This window comes from Leishmania donovani, chromosome 33, assembly GCF_000227135.1.
Source record: "Leishmania donovani BPK282A1 complete genome, chromosome 33".
Lineage (NCBI taxonomy): Eukaryota > Euglenozoa > Kinetoplastea > Trypanosomatida > Trypanosomatidae > Leishmania > Leishmania donovani.
Genome location: NC_018260.1, coordinates 1,162,722 through 1,178,617, shown reverse-complemented (window position 1 = coordinate 1,178,617; position 15,896 = coordinate 1,162,722). Strand labels below are relative to the sequence as shown.

Genomic DNA, 15,896 nt, shown 5'->3' with positions numbered 1-15,896 from the left:
GAGCTGGTGCAAACGCGCTCATGACTGCAGGCCTCCTCCGCGCAGCGCCAGCCCAGGCCTGTCCGCCGACATCGAGAGTCCGCAGCCGCACCACCACCCCCCTTCCAGGGCGGGCTGCAGGCCCTTGGCGTCCCCGCACGCTGGGCACTAGGCCCTGACGCTACCGTGGGGTGGCGGGCACCATGAAAGAGAAAAGATGTGGGGAAGAATGAATAGCCCGATATGATGAGCAAGGGATGTTGGCTAACGCATTTTGAAAGGGCTGTGCGAGCAGCGCTCTGTTTTTGGAGAGGTAGATTTCCTAGCAATAGTTACCCTGCGTTTTGCACGTGTGGTGTGACTCGCTGCATGCTGGTGGTCATGGTGATTACTCCAACCGACGTGCATACACCACTACTGTCACCATGAAGCGCCTCACTTGCACAGCAGCTCTTTACTTGTTCTTTCTCCCCGGCTGCGGCTGCCTTCCTCTTCGAAACGTCTCGTGTTTTTTTTTTATTGAAAGATGCGGAGATGAGAAGAAAAGACAAAGTCGCAATGAAGAATTAGAGAAGAGAAACGGGCATCAAATCGCCAGTAAGGCGACAACAACGACAGAGAACTGAATCAGTTGCGGCGACAGCGCGATGCACGACATGACCGTCTCGGTAGCAGTCACCTGACTGTAAGATGCGCGTCTCAACTGCGCGAGAAAGGGAAAAAGAGGTGAAGGGAAGAAAATATGGCCCAACCGCAAAATGAGAGAGTTAACCCGACGCAGGTGAAAAACGCCCAGTGGAAACGAGAAAGAAGGATGAGGCGGATCAAGAAGGAAAAAGGCAAGATGGAAAAAAAAAAAACAATGAAAAAGCACCGTTGCTGTCTCTGCGCTGTGCATGCGCAAAGCCTGTGATGGTGACGCACGAGTACAAAGGGCAGCGCTAGGTACGCATAACCCAGCAGACTTGCACCCTAGGTGACGCTGAGAGGGAGGGGGGGAAGTCGTCAGCAGTGACGTCGGTTACATCACTCATGCGGAGGGTGAGGGTGTGTGCACACACTGCCCACTTGGTGAACAGATCTCATCGCTTCGTGCGCTTCATTGCCGCCCTTTGGTGCCTCCCGCTTGTACGTGGTCTTATCTTACCACTCCCAATCGTCCTCAACGCGTGGCTGCGATGTGGTCGGCGGCATAGCGGCAGCTTCGGCGTGGCCGGAACGTGTGTCTGCAGTTGAGCGGTAAAGCGGGCTTCTCGCGTTTGAGCCCGGTGTTTCAGTCGTCGAACCCGAGGAAAAAGAGGCCGCCGGAGTAGTCGACACGTGGCCCAGCTTGCCCTTCCGCAGTGACTTCAGCGAGCTCTTGGGCTGCATCGGGACGTGCACTGTCACCGGCCCGGCCGAGGAAGCCGAAGTACCAACGAGTCCATTCTTTGCTGCTGGGTTGTTGCCCACCATAAAGCTAAAAGAATCCGTGGCTTCACCGCTGATGTGTGCGCCGGCGCTTCGCACGGTCTTGGTGGGTTTGTCTTTCAGTTCGACGAATATGTCACAATGGCCTTCGCTGTCACCGGCGCCGCGTTGCGGCTGATAAAAGCGTCTCGGATTTCGGCCGCCGACTGGGACCCCGGCTGCCGCGTTGCTCAGCTTCATCCCACGGTAGGCTTCGTCGTCGCCGTGCAGCGTGGTATAGCGTGGGTGTTGCTGCTGGATGAACGCGTGCGGCCCGCTGCTATGGCCGCCGCTATTTTGGCCAACGAACGGGCACGCACTTGGGAACAGCCGCCCACCATATATGATGAAGGCTACAATGAAGAGAAGGAAGAAAAATAAAACCACTGAAGTGCCCATACCATGATCAACCGCCGGACGCTTCGTTGTTGGTGTCTCCGTGGTTGCCGTTGTGGTAGTGTTCGTCAGAGTGGTGCCGGGGGACCCATCTACCGGCTGATCCTCTTTGCTCGTCTCAGAGGAAGAAGACGCGGTGAGGGGACGGCTGCTCCTTGCAGAGGACGACGAGTCAGGGTTTTGGCTGGCAGCACCAGCCTCGGAACGGAAACTGGTGCTCCGCTCCGCCGTGCCAGCGTCACTCGCAGCTGCAGAGGACGACGAGCCACTCTCGATAGACGGATTGCCTTCCGCCCTCCAGATGGAGGATGTCGCACCACTCGAAGCAACAGTTTCCATGTTTATGGCCTCCTCGTCAGAGCGAGTCTGTAAACCCTTGTCGTCTAAGATTCCGTCTTTGCCCACGACTTTGTAGAGATTGTGTCCGTGGCCAAAGTTTTCGTCGGCTAGAGGAAGGGAACCGCTCTCAAGTTCTGCAAGTCCACGCGCTTGCTGTTGAGCGCGTACCGGGGCACCGTAGAGACCACCCAGAACAAAAATGACGGCTAGGAGGGCGCACATCACAGTAGCACGGTGACGGCCACCGCCACGCCGCCGCTTCGCCGGATGCGCCATCGTCCCTGCTCGCCGCGTTGCTTGTGCTTCGATGGGTGCTAAAACAACCGACAAGAGCGCACGACAGCGAGGTCAAAATGGATTCGGTAATGCGATGCCAGACAGCATCCACATGAGCAGACACGCAGATCAGGTAAGTACGTGTACGGTCACACAAAAGAAAACGCTATGATTAAGACACATGAACAAAACCAAAGACACGAAAAAAAATGTGCGGCAAGAGAGAGAAACTGCCCACCCTGCCGTTAGGTTGTTCTGCCCAAGTGTGTGACATGTGGCCAGAGCGGAAGAGGACAGGCGGGAGAGGTGGGAAAAAGGGTAAAAGTCGGTGATTGAAGCCGGGTGGGGCGCGGTTTCGTTCGCATAGATATACGCGTTCATGCACGTGCACACATGTCTGTCAGCTTATGCCTGCAATCCTCTCTCCCCGTCGGGTGCGCGTACATACACACACACACACACACTTATGCGGAGGAGGTTGCATGAGCGTGTAAAACGGCGGATGATGCTGTGCGACAGAGGTTAAGGCGCCTGATCTCGCATACGCACCAGCGCGCCAGGCGGTCGATGCCACTCATCTGAGAAGCGACCGCTCGGTTTTATTGAGCCGAGCTTCTGTGAGTCTTTTGCGTCTTTGTGTGTGTATTTGTTTATGAGCATTGGCGAACAGTAATGATCACCACGACTGTTGCTGCCGCTCTTCCTTTAAAAAATTTTCGCTTTCCGCTGCTATCGTCATTCAGCGCTTGCTGCGGCTCTGCAGCTGTTCAAAAGCGTTTTAAGCGTATCCTTTACCGGCATCCCTCATCTTCGCTTGCACAGAGAGAGCATCGTCGTAGTAGACAGTAACAACAACAATGAAAAGCGCGCCGACACCATTGTGAAAGGATTCTGAGCCAGAGCACGCGCCAGGTAAACCATACATACAGTCGCAAAGAAGTGCCTTGGCAGACGCATATCTACGGGATCGCCGCGCTCTGCGTGCACGTAAGAGACACGCACACTCTCATAGGGAGAGAGAGAGAGACATTGATGAGCATCGGCCCAAAGAGAGAAGCAGGGAGGCAGGGAGGCAGGGAGGGAGAGGCCAATAATGGACACCTAGACTCGCTGATACACACAGAGTCGAATCATCTGTCGGAGCAGAAAATAGTGGTACGCGTGGAAGCAATCCAACGCAGGCGATAGCAAGCAAAAAAAAAGAGAGGGAAAGGGGCTCGAGATGAGCCTGAGGGTGGCGCTGGAGGGGGTGCGCAGTGGGTGAGCCAAAGCGTCGGGAGAAAAGGAGGGGAGGTGCAAAACTGTTAGTACACGCACACACGTGCCGCCCCTCCCCCTCCCCCCGCACAGACTCCCCGAAAACAGGCCAAAGAAGATAAGCAGGGGGGAGATAAGAGCAAGAGCCACTCAGCGAGACGATGCGAAGGGAGAAAGGAGCAACAGAGCACGGCCAGAAGTCGAACGGTGCAAAACGCAAGACCCCCCCCCACACACACACGAAGAAAGAAAACAACAAAGCAATTAAAAACCCATACACATGCCCGCATGCTTGTGTGTATGGGTGGCAGTGGTGGTGGGGAGGGTGCAGTTACGTCACACGCGTCTGCCAAAGGCCGTTTACCTTTTCCTCTCCGATACTCCTCCCATTCCCACAAATATATTTCTATATAAATGTCCGCATACACATATGCATATATATATATATATACATATGCACTCTCCCTGCATCATGATCCCTTCGCCTGCCTGTAAGTCAGAGTGTGCGTATGTGTGCAGGTGCGGGCTGCGCTTGCTCGTGTACTCTTCACTCCCCGACACACATACACACAGAGATACAACCCAAGACAAACCCCAGAACGAACAAGGAATGCACAGAGAAGAACCGCTCGCTTCTGTGCAACAAAAATAATAAGCTGAACGTGGCATTACCGTTGCCAGGCTGAATGACACACGCAGCAGCGTACAGGAAGACACATACACATATAGTGTGTGTAAAAGAACGCTACATAGCAATACAGCAGAGACAAGCAAAAAGAGAAGCTCGCAACACATATTGTAGGAGCGGAGCGGACGCTCAATGCAGAATAAGGCACCGTCACGTTTGAAAAGCAGACCTTGCAGCACAAACACAAGCACACCCACCCACACACACACATACGCTCAGCTTCCCTAGAAGCGCTGCGTACTCCAGCTGCGCTCCTCGACGCCGTATGCATCGCTGCTCTTTCTTCAACGTGGCATTGTACCACGAACAAGTCAGCCAGTAGATACACACGGCCACCGTTCACCTACCTCTGCTGCACCACGGCGATGCCCAGGAGCGGGCCCACCCAACACCGCCGCAACGCAGCAAAAGCAGAAACACAGCAGGTGGGATGCGCCTACTCGTTTGATCGCCGACACGATTCGTGGTGAGCTGGTGCAAACGCGCTCATGACTGCAGGCCTCCTCCGCGCAGCGCCAGCCCAGGCCTGTCCGCCGACATCGAGAGTCCGCAGCCGCACCACCACCCCCCTTCCAGGGCGGGCTGCAGGCCCTTGGCGTCCCCGCACGCTGGGCACTAGGCCCTGGCGCTACCGTGAGGCGACGGGCACTATCGGCCTCCTTCGATGATATTCAACGAAGACATATAGTGAAAAGGAGCGAGAAACAGATGCAGCGCCGCTATGTAATTCCCAGCGCTTTTTGCCTCCTCCCACCCACACTCCTCTTGGATGTGCATCAATGGCACACGGATGTGCTCTCATGCCTTTTCAACGGGTAGCCGTCGTCTAGCGCGTTTTTATGTGTGTGTCGCGGTACAAGCAGCCCCAATGTGAGGGTTCGGCGATCGTCTGCTTGCCTTCATGCCCCTAGCTGCTCAGCCGTACCGCACCCACCCGATAATTTTACCTTTCGGATCATCAAGCGTGATGGTGGAGGTCAGCATGTCATAGTACAATGGAATCCTTCTGCTGTAGTTGTGGTACGCCGATGGCCACACGGCGTTAGCCCAGTTTTGTTCCGCCACGTAGATGGCGCCGTGCGTCGATATTTCAACACTCGCGATGACGGCGACGTGGCCGTAAGGAAAGCCACCATCTTGGACGGGGTAGATGATGATGTCACCGACTGCAGGTACCTGGAGGTTGCTCGTCACGGGGTCGCCGTTCCTGAACCTGTGCAGCGGCAGCTTCATCGATGTGTTCGACAGGAGCCTCACAAAGGTCAGGTTCCAAATGTCTGCGGCCCCTGGAACGGATTCGAAGTACGCTGGCTGCGGTGTTCCGCTCTGCATCCAGTATCGCCGCGCGTACTCAACGCACTGCCACGCCAGCCCCGTGTAGAACTGCTTAGAGATGTAGGTTACCTGCCCTGTTTCGTTGTTCAGCTCCGGCACCGTCAGGTTAATGTACCCCAGCTCTGTAGACACGTAGCTGTCATTGCAGTTGCTGTAGCCAAAGACGCCGTTGAAGACGCCGAGGATGGTGCTGAACGGCGTGACGCACGGTTCGCGTGGCTTCACTGTCCCACCTGAGGTCCCATTGGTGCCGGTACAGTTCCCGCCGTAGCGGATGGAACTGTATAACATGCCAAAGACAACGAAGGCGAGGAAAAGAAGCAATAAAGTCGCCAGACCCCACTTGAGAACGCCGTAAAGTAGCGGATCGTGTGTCAGTACAAAGCAGCGCGCAACGCCGGCGCTAGCGATGCCCGAGTCGGCGCTCTTGTTATCGCGTGCGCCGACCCGGGTGCTTTCACCGTAGTTGTTGCCAGAGGTATTGGGTTGAGCGGTGGTTTCACGATGGCTGCGAGACTGGCAGACGACGACATCGCCATTTGCAGCATTGGAGGCGCTCTCGGCTGGTGGAGGCCCAAACCCCGCAGCGCTTTCTCGGTAGTTTTGCTCCATTCTCTCTTGGCTGTGAGATGAGAAGGAGCTTTCTGAGGACTTGGGTGAGAACGTCCTGGAAAGAGGAGCGGCAGCCATGGAGCTGATTCGCGGGATCGGCTCCATCGGCAGCAACTCAGTTGGCCCCGTCCATGTCTGCATTGTTTTGTGCGTGCGTCTGTGGTGGGAAGAAAGAAGCGAGAAGCAAATGCTGTAGCTGCAGCAGAGGATGAGAGGGAGAAAGAGAGAGTGCTATGCAGCCGTTAAACGTATCGACCAGCAGGAAGCGCAACGGTTGTGGCGGTCAAGCGAAGAAGCGGCACTCGTAGTGCTGTGTGCTTGCTTTCAAAAGAACTGTCGGTGCAGATTAGGGAGGCAATACAGAAGTGAGAAAGCCATGCATGTGCGAGAGCAGATGAGAGGACACCCAGGGAAAGATGCTCGTGCGCAGACTGACGTCAGTGCGACGCGCGAATCAGAGTTAGGAGGGAAAGCAAAGTGGAAAGAGACGAGGGAGTAGGTGAGGAATCGCTGGATCATGGCAGGAAACTCCAGTTGCCGTGACGGAACTGAGGCCTGCATGCAATCCGGACATCACACGCACAAAGACCGTGACAAGGAGAGGGAAGGCGGCTATGTCTTGTGCCTTCAAAGGCTTCCATACGCTGACACCATTCGCAGTGTTGCATGCGTGCGCACCCCCTCCTCTTCTCTCTCCTACACAACTGTGTTCTGCATGACTGCGCATGGATACACATGTGCAGGAATACGACTTGACTTCGCACAAGAAAAAAAAAGGCCACAGGCAGCAACTGCCATGAAGAGAGGGTGACGTATAGAAACGCGGATGATATGGTAGGCGCGGCGGGTCAAAGGCGTTGGCACACTTGCGCTGGCGAGAAACACCACAAGGAAAGCAAAAGACAATCGACAGACTCCAACAGCTTCTGTTTCCTGCACCATAGCTCTCGACCATTCGACTCACAATACACGCCGGGCACCGTCGCCCTGTGACTCTTGCCGCGTGCCCCCCATCTCTCTTCTCCGTCTTCTCTGCCCCCAAAAAGGGGGTTTTGTCCAGGGCAGACACAACGCGCACCTTTCTCCCCTCACGTAAGCGACTGAGAGAAGACACACACTCACAGACACATCAGCCTAAGGCGCCCGCGCACCTTTCCTTCGTTCGTCTATCTTTGTCCCTGCGCCCGATGAGAGCCGTGGCCGTTCTCCGCCCACTCTGCTAGCCGACCTTTCCTGCTATCTGAGGCCGCGCGGGGGTGAGATGACTGCATCACCTGGCTTGTTTTGGCTAGTCATTGCTGTCGTCCTTCCGCTTTCGACGTGAGTCCACTTTCGCACGGAGGCGACGGGCATCCCTCACCTCGTTTTGTTTGCTTCATTTTCGTTCCATCCCCTTTTTGCTGTTAACATTTGATGGTCCGAGCTCAGTCACCGATGCGCACAGCCGCACCACCACCCACATAAAGACACACGTACACAAAGATGCATCTGCTTAAAACACTCGACGCATCCACACCTCGGCGACGAGCTCTTACCCTCATTGCCACAGTCTGAGCAGGTGCTTTCCAATCCTGCGCCGTCGCGCAGCCAACGCACCCGTCACCGCACCTGCCCCCCCCCCTCCACACACACACACACACACACACAAACAACCAGGGAGATAATAACGCATCTGCACAGGGAGTCGATGCTCACGCTTAGCCGCCCCTCTGTGCTCCACGGTGAGCTGTGCTCGGGCACTACTGCTCTGCCACATTCCAGGTCTGCCCACACTTCTTGCAGCGCAAGATGTCAGGCATGTTGTCGTGTGCCTGCACCGAATAGCTCCTCTGGTACGCGTCGTTTGCACCACAATGCGGACAGCTGTAGAGTGCAGTGGTGGTGCGCCCGGCTGGGGAGCCGAAGGTGGGGCTGCCAGTCGATCCGTCGTCGTTGGGTGAAAAGGCGCCATAGGGCGAGGTCGGTGAGTCAATATCGCTGCGGTCCTGGGACGCTGGCGGGTTGAAAGTGAACTGCATGTTCGGCGGGCGGCGCTGTCGCGTGCGGACCAGCAATGGCAGGTTCCCTGTGTGATTGATGATGTCTTCCACATAAATCTTGCCCTCCAACAAGAGGCGGCGCAGCGCCTTGCCGGTGTCGCCGGTGTCGCCAAAAGCAGAGAGCACTAGCATTTGCGCATCGGCGTCGCAGCGGCGCTCGAGCGCGTCTTCGATGGCGCCGCACAGTGCCATCGCATCGACACTCGCCGGCGCATCGTCGATCTCCTCATTGGTGAAGCAGCTGAAGAGGTTTACACCAATGCGACCGAGCTCGTTGTCGCCAGCCACGCCATCGGAGCAGGTCTCGATGGAGCACCGGTCCACCTCATTCTCCGCGGAGAGCTGCTGCTGCGTGTTCTGTGGCAAGGAGTGGAACCAGTAGTTTAGTATTGCCTGCGCCAGCTGCACCACAGGTGGGGTGAAAAAACGGAGAAGACTGCCAATGGCAACGCCGATGCCCGTCTCCTGCAGCTGCGCCACCGTCACGTCGACGCTCTTCAGCTGCCGCAGAACGCCAAGAATGTCCGCCTCGACGTCGAGGGCCGTTGCCGCACCACTGAGACACCGCGACATGAAGCCACGCAACTCCTGCGTGCAGGTTTGCAACTCCGTGGACGACGCCGTACGCCGTGCACTGCGCACTTTGCGGTAGTAGTATGCAGGATCATTACGTGGACTGTAGTCGGATAGCGTGCCTGGCCCGAGGTCGTACTCCTCAAGTTTGCTCTGCCGCTCGTACTTGACCTTCTTCGCTGATCGGCTCGAGGAAGCCCCCTTGCGTCGCTGGAACATGTCCTCATCATTCTCGCTGTCGTCCTCGTCGTCTCCGCTGCTAACTTCTGCCTCATTCGCCGAATCCGCATCGCCACTGCGGTGACGACGATGACCCTTGGAGGGCTTATCCTTCCGCGTCTTGCGCGGGTCAGCGCCATCGGCATGCCTATCACCACCACTGCTGCCATTCCTCTTCCGCTTCTTGCGTTTCTTATCTTGCTTGCGCTTCTTCCGGGCCACGGCGTTCTGCGGCTCTGCCATGGTCGCCTCCGCCTCAGCTGCCAGCGCCTCCCAGTCGACGTCGTCTTCGCCAGAGAAGGCGTGATGGCCCTGCTCCCCCACGGCGCCAGAGGCAGACGGCGTGGTTTGCGGGCCCTCTTCTTCAGGCGCGGCATCAGTGCTAGCTACGGCGGCAATCATCTCCTCGATGGCGGCGGCACAGCTCTCATCGCTGCGGCCGGCTTCAATGAGTTCCGCGTCCGCTGCTGCGCCGTGGTAAGGGCGCAGCTGCTCCGCATCCGCGGAACTTGCAAACACCAACGTCGCCGAGGCGCTCGGACCGCAGAGAAGCACGACATCGCTTCCCTCGGGAGGGTCTTGTCCCGCCTGCGCCGGGTCCAGCACCATCGCGGGCCACCAAGGGTAGCCAGACTGCTTCACCCACACCCATGAGTTCACAGGGTAGTCGGCGGAGGTGCTGGTGCTCATCGTGCACGCGCAAAGGTCGTCTTTTAGAAGGCAAGGCAGATACAGCGGGATGCTGACGACCTGCTGTCACTGCGCAGACAGCACGCTCACGCACGCGACCACGAGCAGACACACAGAAATGGAAAGTATCATACAGAATGGCTTCTTCTGCTGCGCAGGTTGTTTCTCCACCGGGCCAGCACGCCTTTTAGTCCCTTGGCTGCTGATGGTGCTATTGCGCGTATCTATGTGGGTGCGTTTACTGACGGCAGTGCGGGAAAGAAGTGGAGTAAGAGAGCGAGACAGCGGGACGGAGAAGAGTAGAGGGAGGGGGTCAACCCATGAGGAGCGCAGGAGGCATGAGAGGTAGGGGTGGTGAAAGTCCCACCCGGCAGCAGCTTTTTGCAAGCAAGTACATGCACGCACATTGACATGGCCGAGCAAAGTCGAACGTGGACGATTCGCGCTGCCGTCTTTGAGCCAGGAGGCCATGTGCGTATGTGCGTGTGTGTGTGTGTGTCTTCGCCCGCTGGAGAGCGCAGCGAAGACGAAAACGGGAGGGAGGAGTGAGTGGGAGAGGGAGAAGAAGGGAACGGGCGGGCACCTATTATGTTGATAGTCCCAGGGCATATTCTGCACACACAGACACACACACACACAAAGACAGAAGAAGAGGCATGAATGACTCACATCGCAGCGTTGATTCTCCTAGCTCCATTTCTTTCTACTCGCCTGCATGCTTGTGTGCAACGTGTGTGCCGGCTCATCTCACGGTGGCTGCAGAGCTTAAAATCGACCTATAGGATAAGGGGACAGCCAAAAAAGAAATAGAAAAGCAACAAAAGAGGAAGTTATCACTGAGGACTCACAAATGATGCGCCATCTGCACTCACCATCGCTCTTTGTCTCCCTCCCTCTCTTTCGTCAAGCCACACAACATTAAGAGACAACAAGCAATCCTCAAACGAAGTTGCCGACTCTCGCTCAGCACTCCTAACGTGATCGCCGTATCCACCCTGCAGGGAGATATGCCCGTCAACGTCTACACGAACGTAGTGAGGAGCACCGTGAAACATCGGCAAGTTTTCCTACCCAGCCCACCACCACTGCCAATCACTGGCCACCAATACGACGCAGGGAGAGAGAGAGGCACTCGAAACCACAGCCCTTACCGTCCCCTACTCCCCAAACACACACACACAGTGCTGAGTCTCCCCACCCCCTTCACTGCGCCCGAGTCGTTTTTGATGTAAACGCTTACGCTCACGCGCCGGGAAACATAGCAAGGACAGCAGCAGCTGTGAACCCCCTCCGACAACGCCATCATTGCCTACGGCGTACGCCTTATTCCGAGGCATTACGTACGGTAAAGAGAGAGAGCTACATACACACACACACACAGGCATCCAGGTGTTCCCGAGCGTGTGTTGTCCTTTCCAGCACCTCTGTCTTCGCACCGCCATCTCCTATTCGTACCCCCCCCCCTTCCGTCTCTCCGCCTCGACGGCAGAAAGAGAAGCGTGCGCAGGAGAGGGAGAGAGGGTGGCAGACCCCGCACAGCGGATATGCTTCGCAACTGCACAGATATCTGCGTGTCTACTCCTGCGTCCAGGTGTTCTTGCAGTCTAGACAAGTAATGTACTTCGTCGTCGGTTCATCCGCGCTGCGCGTCTGCTGCTCGTAGAAGGTGCAATGGCGCTTGCTGCAGCGCCCACACTTGAAGAGAGAGGTGATGTTTAGCATGGCATTGTCGGCAGCCTCGATCGCCTTCATTTTTTCCTGGATGCGCTGCTCCTGCCGGGCCTTCTCGCTCTTGGTCGTAAACACCTCGTTCGGCTGATCCAGGTACTTCTTTGGCGTCCACTCGCCAGAGAGGAGGTGATCGCGAATGAAAGAAAGCTCCTCCTCGCGAAGCCGAAGCAGCAGCATCTGGCGCTCATCGCGGTCAGTGATTTCAGTCGCCAACTTTCGGGCCACCTCGTCAATGACGGTGTCGTCGTAGCGTGTCGTGCTCAAGGGACTGTCAAGGAGCTGGTAGACGTTGTCGTAGAACGTCTTGCGCTGTGTCGGAGCCACATCACCAGAGCACGCGCCGGCCGCTGCTCCTCCTACAGCTCCACCTGCTGCGGTTGCCGCGGATGGGGACACGCTGCTCGCAAAGGGGCTCCGGCTAGGAACAGCTGGAAGCGGCTGCTGCCGCTTGTTGTGCGGGCTAGAGGGCTCTGCTGCCGCCGCTGCACTGATAGCCGGTACAGGCAGCTGGCGTTGCTGCACGCTACGGATGGCTGCGAGAGTCTCGGCAGGCAGGTGGCGTGCCCAGAACGAGATCATGGCGCGGGCAAGGGGCCACAGCGGTTTCAGTGCCGGCTGGCTCAGTACTGACCCGACGGCAACACCGATCTTCGTGTCCTCCAGCTCCGTCAGGTACACGTCCACGCCGTCTAGCTGGCAGAGGGCCGCGCGCACCGCCGTCAAGTCTGCCGCTGCCACAGCTGACGAAATCTTGCTCGACAATTCGTGAAGTTCGTCGCTGCGCAGGTGGTGGTACCCAGAAGCAGAGCGCGAGGCGGCAGCGCCACCGCCGTAGGTGCCCGTGTCATCGTCGCCCATGTCGCGGACGCGCTTCACCGCGGCACGGTTGACGGCCGCGGCACCCGCGCTCCCAGCGGCACCCGAGCCGCCGGCTGCCACCCTGGCGCCTCCCACTATGGCAGAAGCCGACTTCAGCGGGTTGGCCTCCGCATCGGCACAAGCGCAGCGGATCGATGCCTCTAGCTCAGGGTTGCCCGTCACCGCCTTCTCCGACGACGTCTCGAAGAAGCAGATGTTTGCGGCGTCGGCGTGGCTGTTCAGCTCGTACAGAGTCGCCGGCTGCTCCACGCCAGCGTAGAACTGCACCGCCAGGTCAAAGCCGGGGGTGCGGGTGCCCATTTCCTCGTCGCTGAGCACGCGCGCCGGCCACCAGCCGTCCCCTTCTATGTACACCCATACGCGATCACCTGGGACGTAGGTCGCCATAGTGAGCTGAAAAAAAGGAAGAAAGAACAGGAGAAACAGCTTGTGGCGCTGTTGATTCCACGGCTTCCGTGCCTTCAGGTCGTGTCGTCTTGCCGCTTATGAGACGGTGTGTGTGAGCACCTGGTGCACACGTCCCTGCGCTTGTGTGAGTGCGCGCCTATGTTCGTGGGACTGGATATCGTATGCGTCCACGCAGGGCCAACACACGAGCTCTCGCGTTCTTCCGAGAGGGCGGAGGTGGGAAGTTCTAGATAACAGGGCAGCAACGTGCCCGCAGCGAGAGTGCACGGCAAAAAAAAAGGCAGGCAGCTCGAGATGACGGTAGCCGGCCCGAGTGCCGACACACAGAGATGCAGCGGCATGCGTTGTGCGCGCGGCAGTTTGTTGGGTCGCGAGTGCATTGTATGTGTTGTGCAGGTTAATGGTGGAGTCGAGGCGCCAATGAGAGGTGAGACAAACCAGGAGGAATAGCGGCAGCAGAAGATAACAGGGGAAAGTAACAGCGACACGACGTGTAAGTGCGCGCGTACCCCGCCAGCGATACCGATGCATTGACCCGCTGAAGCAGGGCACGCAGCCATGCAGCGAGGCATGGCAAGGGGGGGGGAGAGGCTTGTATTACCGCAGATGGTTCAAATATACCAAACATGTTTCCTACGCAGGCGGTACCACTCATTTTTGCCTGCTCCCACTCCCTGCCTTTTCTCAGCCTCATAGCCGAGCTCTCTAGCGAAGAAAACCACACGCACACGCGCAGGTGTCCATGTGCGACCCTAAATGGGATGGAGGTGCCACTGTGGCCATGACGCCCTCAACGATGCACAAGCCTCTCCTGAGCTTTCTACTCCCCTCTTGTTCGCATGCTATTTGTTAGCTCGCTGCTTTGCATTCGTTAAACCGACTCCAAGGCACAGACGCGCACACGCACGCGGGTACACAGGCCAGGTCACGTGCCAGCGCGTCAGATCAGCATGCGCACCGGCAGCGCGACTGCGACGCATAGAAACGTGTACGTGCGCATGCGTCAGAGCGTGTACAAGAGTCAACGCTGTCTTCTTTTTCCTCCTCAAGTTCCACTACTACGTCCGTTGACACATGCACTCAGACACACAAACACACACACACGCACACACAGCAAAAAAGAAAAAACGGACTCACTCGCGAGTGCGTGCTGCGAGAATACCGGTGATGGCGGATGTACTGGAGGAAGAGGGAAACAGAGAAGGAGAAAGACGGAGGCAGGGAAAAAGAGGGTACGCACGTCGCACGCCACTCTCCCTCTTACTTCCCCCCCCCCTCCCCCACACAGACCTCTCTGTCTCCATCCCCTCCCCCGTCAACAGAGCCGAGGCGCGCGCCCATCCACGCACGCAGACAAACACAAACACAAACGTAAACACACACACACACACGAAGAGTTCCCTAAGATACCACACTTTCACACTTCCATTTTGGTGCTGCTGACGGCGCTCTTCTCGCCCAAAAATGTTTTTGTCATTTTCCTTGCTCTTGCTCACAGCCGCACTCTCGGCGCCTTTAAGAGCAGGAGCAGAGGAGCAACGCCACCTCATCTTCAGCGCAAGTGTGTACGCTGGTGAGTTATGGAGGGGAGTGCTTGCCAAGCGGTCGGGCGAGGAGACAGGTGTGGCAGACGTTGATCAGCCGCTTTAGTAGTTCGGGTTCACCTTGTGGTCAAGGGCAATGGCCAGCGGGCTGTTTGGGGAGATGGGCGGGTACACAGAGCGGCGACCAGCCATGACCGCCATCAGAAAGATGAAGAACGCCTGCGTGGCGAAACGGGCATCCTGTAGGAAGCAGCCGATGCTGTAGTTCTTGTAGTACTGACCAGAGGCGATGTAGCGGCACTCTTCAAAGAAGCGGACAACGCGGTAGCTCATGAGCTGGTGCTGCTCGCGCAAGAAGCGCTGGCGGCTGATAGTGGCGGCATCGGAACCAGTAGCTTCCTGCGCCTTGATCCACTCCGCCATGGCAGGCTCCATGGACTGCATCTTCTTGGCTGAGTGACCCTCGATCTTGTGGGCCACGTTCATTAACGGGTCAACGACCAAGCGCTGAAGCGCGCTCGACGACCTCTTGACTATAGCGGCCTGGGCGGTAGACATGATGGGCAAGGTGAACTTCAGGCGAAGAAAGGAAGGGGCCTTGGCGCTACCTAGTTACGTGAAAAAAGGAGTGTTACTGGTGCTGTTGGGGGATTGAGACAGTAGGCGTTGGTGGGATACGTAAGTCAAAGGGGATGGAGAAGAAGCACCTTTCTTGAATCGACGACGTGACCACACAGCTGCATGGATTCACATCCCGAAGCGCGCACGAAAAGCAAGGCAGAGAGGAAGAAAGACGGGCCCATTCGGACAGGACGTGAGACTTGGGGAACAGGGAAACGCAGGTGCAGCAACGCTCAGTCGCATCAGTTGTGGTAACGCCGTGCTGTTGGAGGCGGGGGTAGGGGGTGAGAGACTGTTTTCTCTCTTACACAGGCTGTTGCTGTGGCCACTCAAGGTCAGCCTCCTCCTCCTTTCAACACCTCTTCACACACACACACACACACACGCACCGCATTGCAGAACACGCGTTGTACCAACAATAACATCAGCGGCAAACCCCTCTGTGCCCATGCGTCTCGCTTGCCTTTCAGCTCTTTTCCAACCCGCGCGCCAGACACACAGACATCAAAGGCACTTTAAAAAAATAAAACTACGAGGCATCTGCCTTTTCTTCGCTCCTCTGGAACGCGCGATTACCAAACAACACACACAACGTAAGCAGGCATGCCCAAACACAGAGATAACGAAGAGCCACTTGGGCTTCTGCAAACCCGCCTGCCTTTTCCTTGCCTCCTTTTCTTTGTGTTTTGCGGTGGGCAAAGGAATTGGGCACCCGGCTGGTGCTTCGGATTCCTGCAACGGCGGGTGACCCGCAGTGACAACACGGAGCGCAGATGGTGTGCTGCCCACGTCTCCGCTAGCATTGTGGTACCCCGCACCCGCCAGAGCCTCCGCCCGCCCTGCTTTGCCTACCGAGGGCGT

The 15,896-nt window shown here is 57.3% G+C and overlaps 5 protein-coding genes across 5 annotated transcripts; all 5 read right to left on the bottom strand.

Annotated features, from left to right (window-relative positions):
- Positions 1 to 1,122: 1,122 nt before the first annotated feature.
- Positions 1,123 to 2,439, bottom strand: LDBPK_332980 (hypothetical protein; the record flags this gene model as incomplete). The annotated part of the gene is made up of 1 exon (XM_003864074.1): positions 1,123 to 2,439. One exon carries the CDS (start codon positions 2,437 to 2,439, stop codon positions 1,123 to 1,125), a length of 1,317 nt encoding a protein of 438 aa, XP_003864122.1.
- Positions 2,440 to 5,299: 2,860 nt separating this feature from the next.
- Positions 5,300 to 6,409, bottom strand: LDBPK_332970 (D-alanyl-glycyl endopeptidase-like protein; the record flags this gene model as incomplete). Its single annotated transcript, XM_003864073.1, has 1 exon — positions 5,300 to 6,409. One exon carries the CDS (start codon positions 6,407 to 6,409, stop codon positions 5,300 to 5,302), a length of 1,110 nt encoding a protein of 369 aa, XP_003864121.1.
- A 1,661-nt stretch (positions 6,410 to 8,070) lies between these two features.
- Positions 8,071 to 9,852, bottom strand: LDBPK_332960 (hypothetical protein, conserved; the record flags this gene model as incomplete). Its single annotated transcript, XM_003864072.1, has 1 exon — positions 8,071 to 9,852. One exon carries the CDS (start codon positions 9,850 to 9,852, stop codon positions 8,071 to 8,073), a length of 1,782 nt encoding a protein of 593 aa, XP_003864120.1.
- Positions 9,853 to 11,427: 1,575 nt separating this feature from the next.
- On the bottom strand, positions 11,428 to 12,849 carry LDBPK_332950 (transcription elongation factor-like protein; the record flags this gene model as incomplete). Its single annotated transcript, XM_003864071.1, has 1 exon — positions 11,428 to 12,849. The coding sequence occupies one exon, from the start codon at positions 12,847 to 12,849 to the stop codon at positions 11,428 to 11,430; it is 1,422 nt and encodes a 473-aa protein (XP_003864119.1).
- Positions 12,850 to 14,516: 1,667 nt separating this feature from the next.
- LDBPK_332940 (hypothetical protein, conserved) lies at positions 14,517 to 14,972 on the bottom strand (the record flags this gene model as incomplete). The annotated part of the gene is made up of 1 exon (XM_003864070.1): positions 14,517 to 14,972. The coding sequence occupies one exon, from the start codon at positions 14,970 to 14,972 to the stop codon at positions 14,517 to 14,519; it is 456 nt and encodes a 151-aa protein (XP_003864118.1).
- Between the last annotated feature and the right edge of the window lie 924 nt (positions 14,973 to 15,896).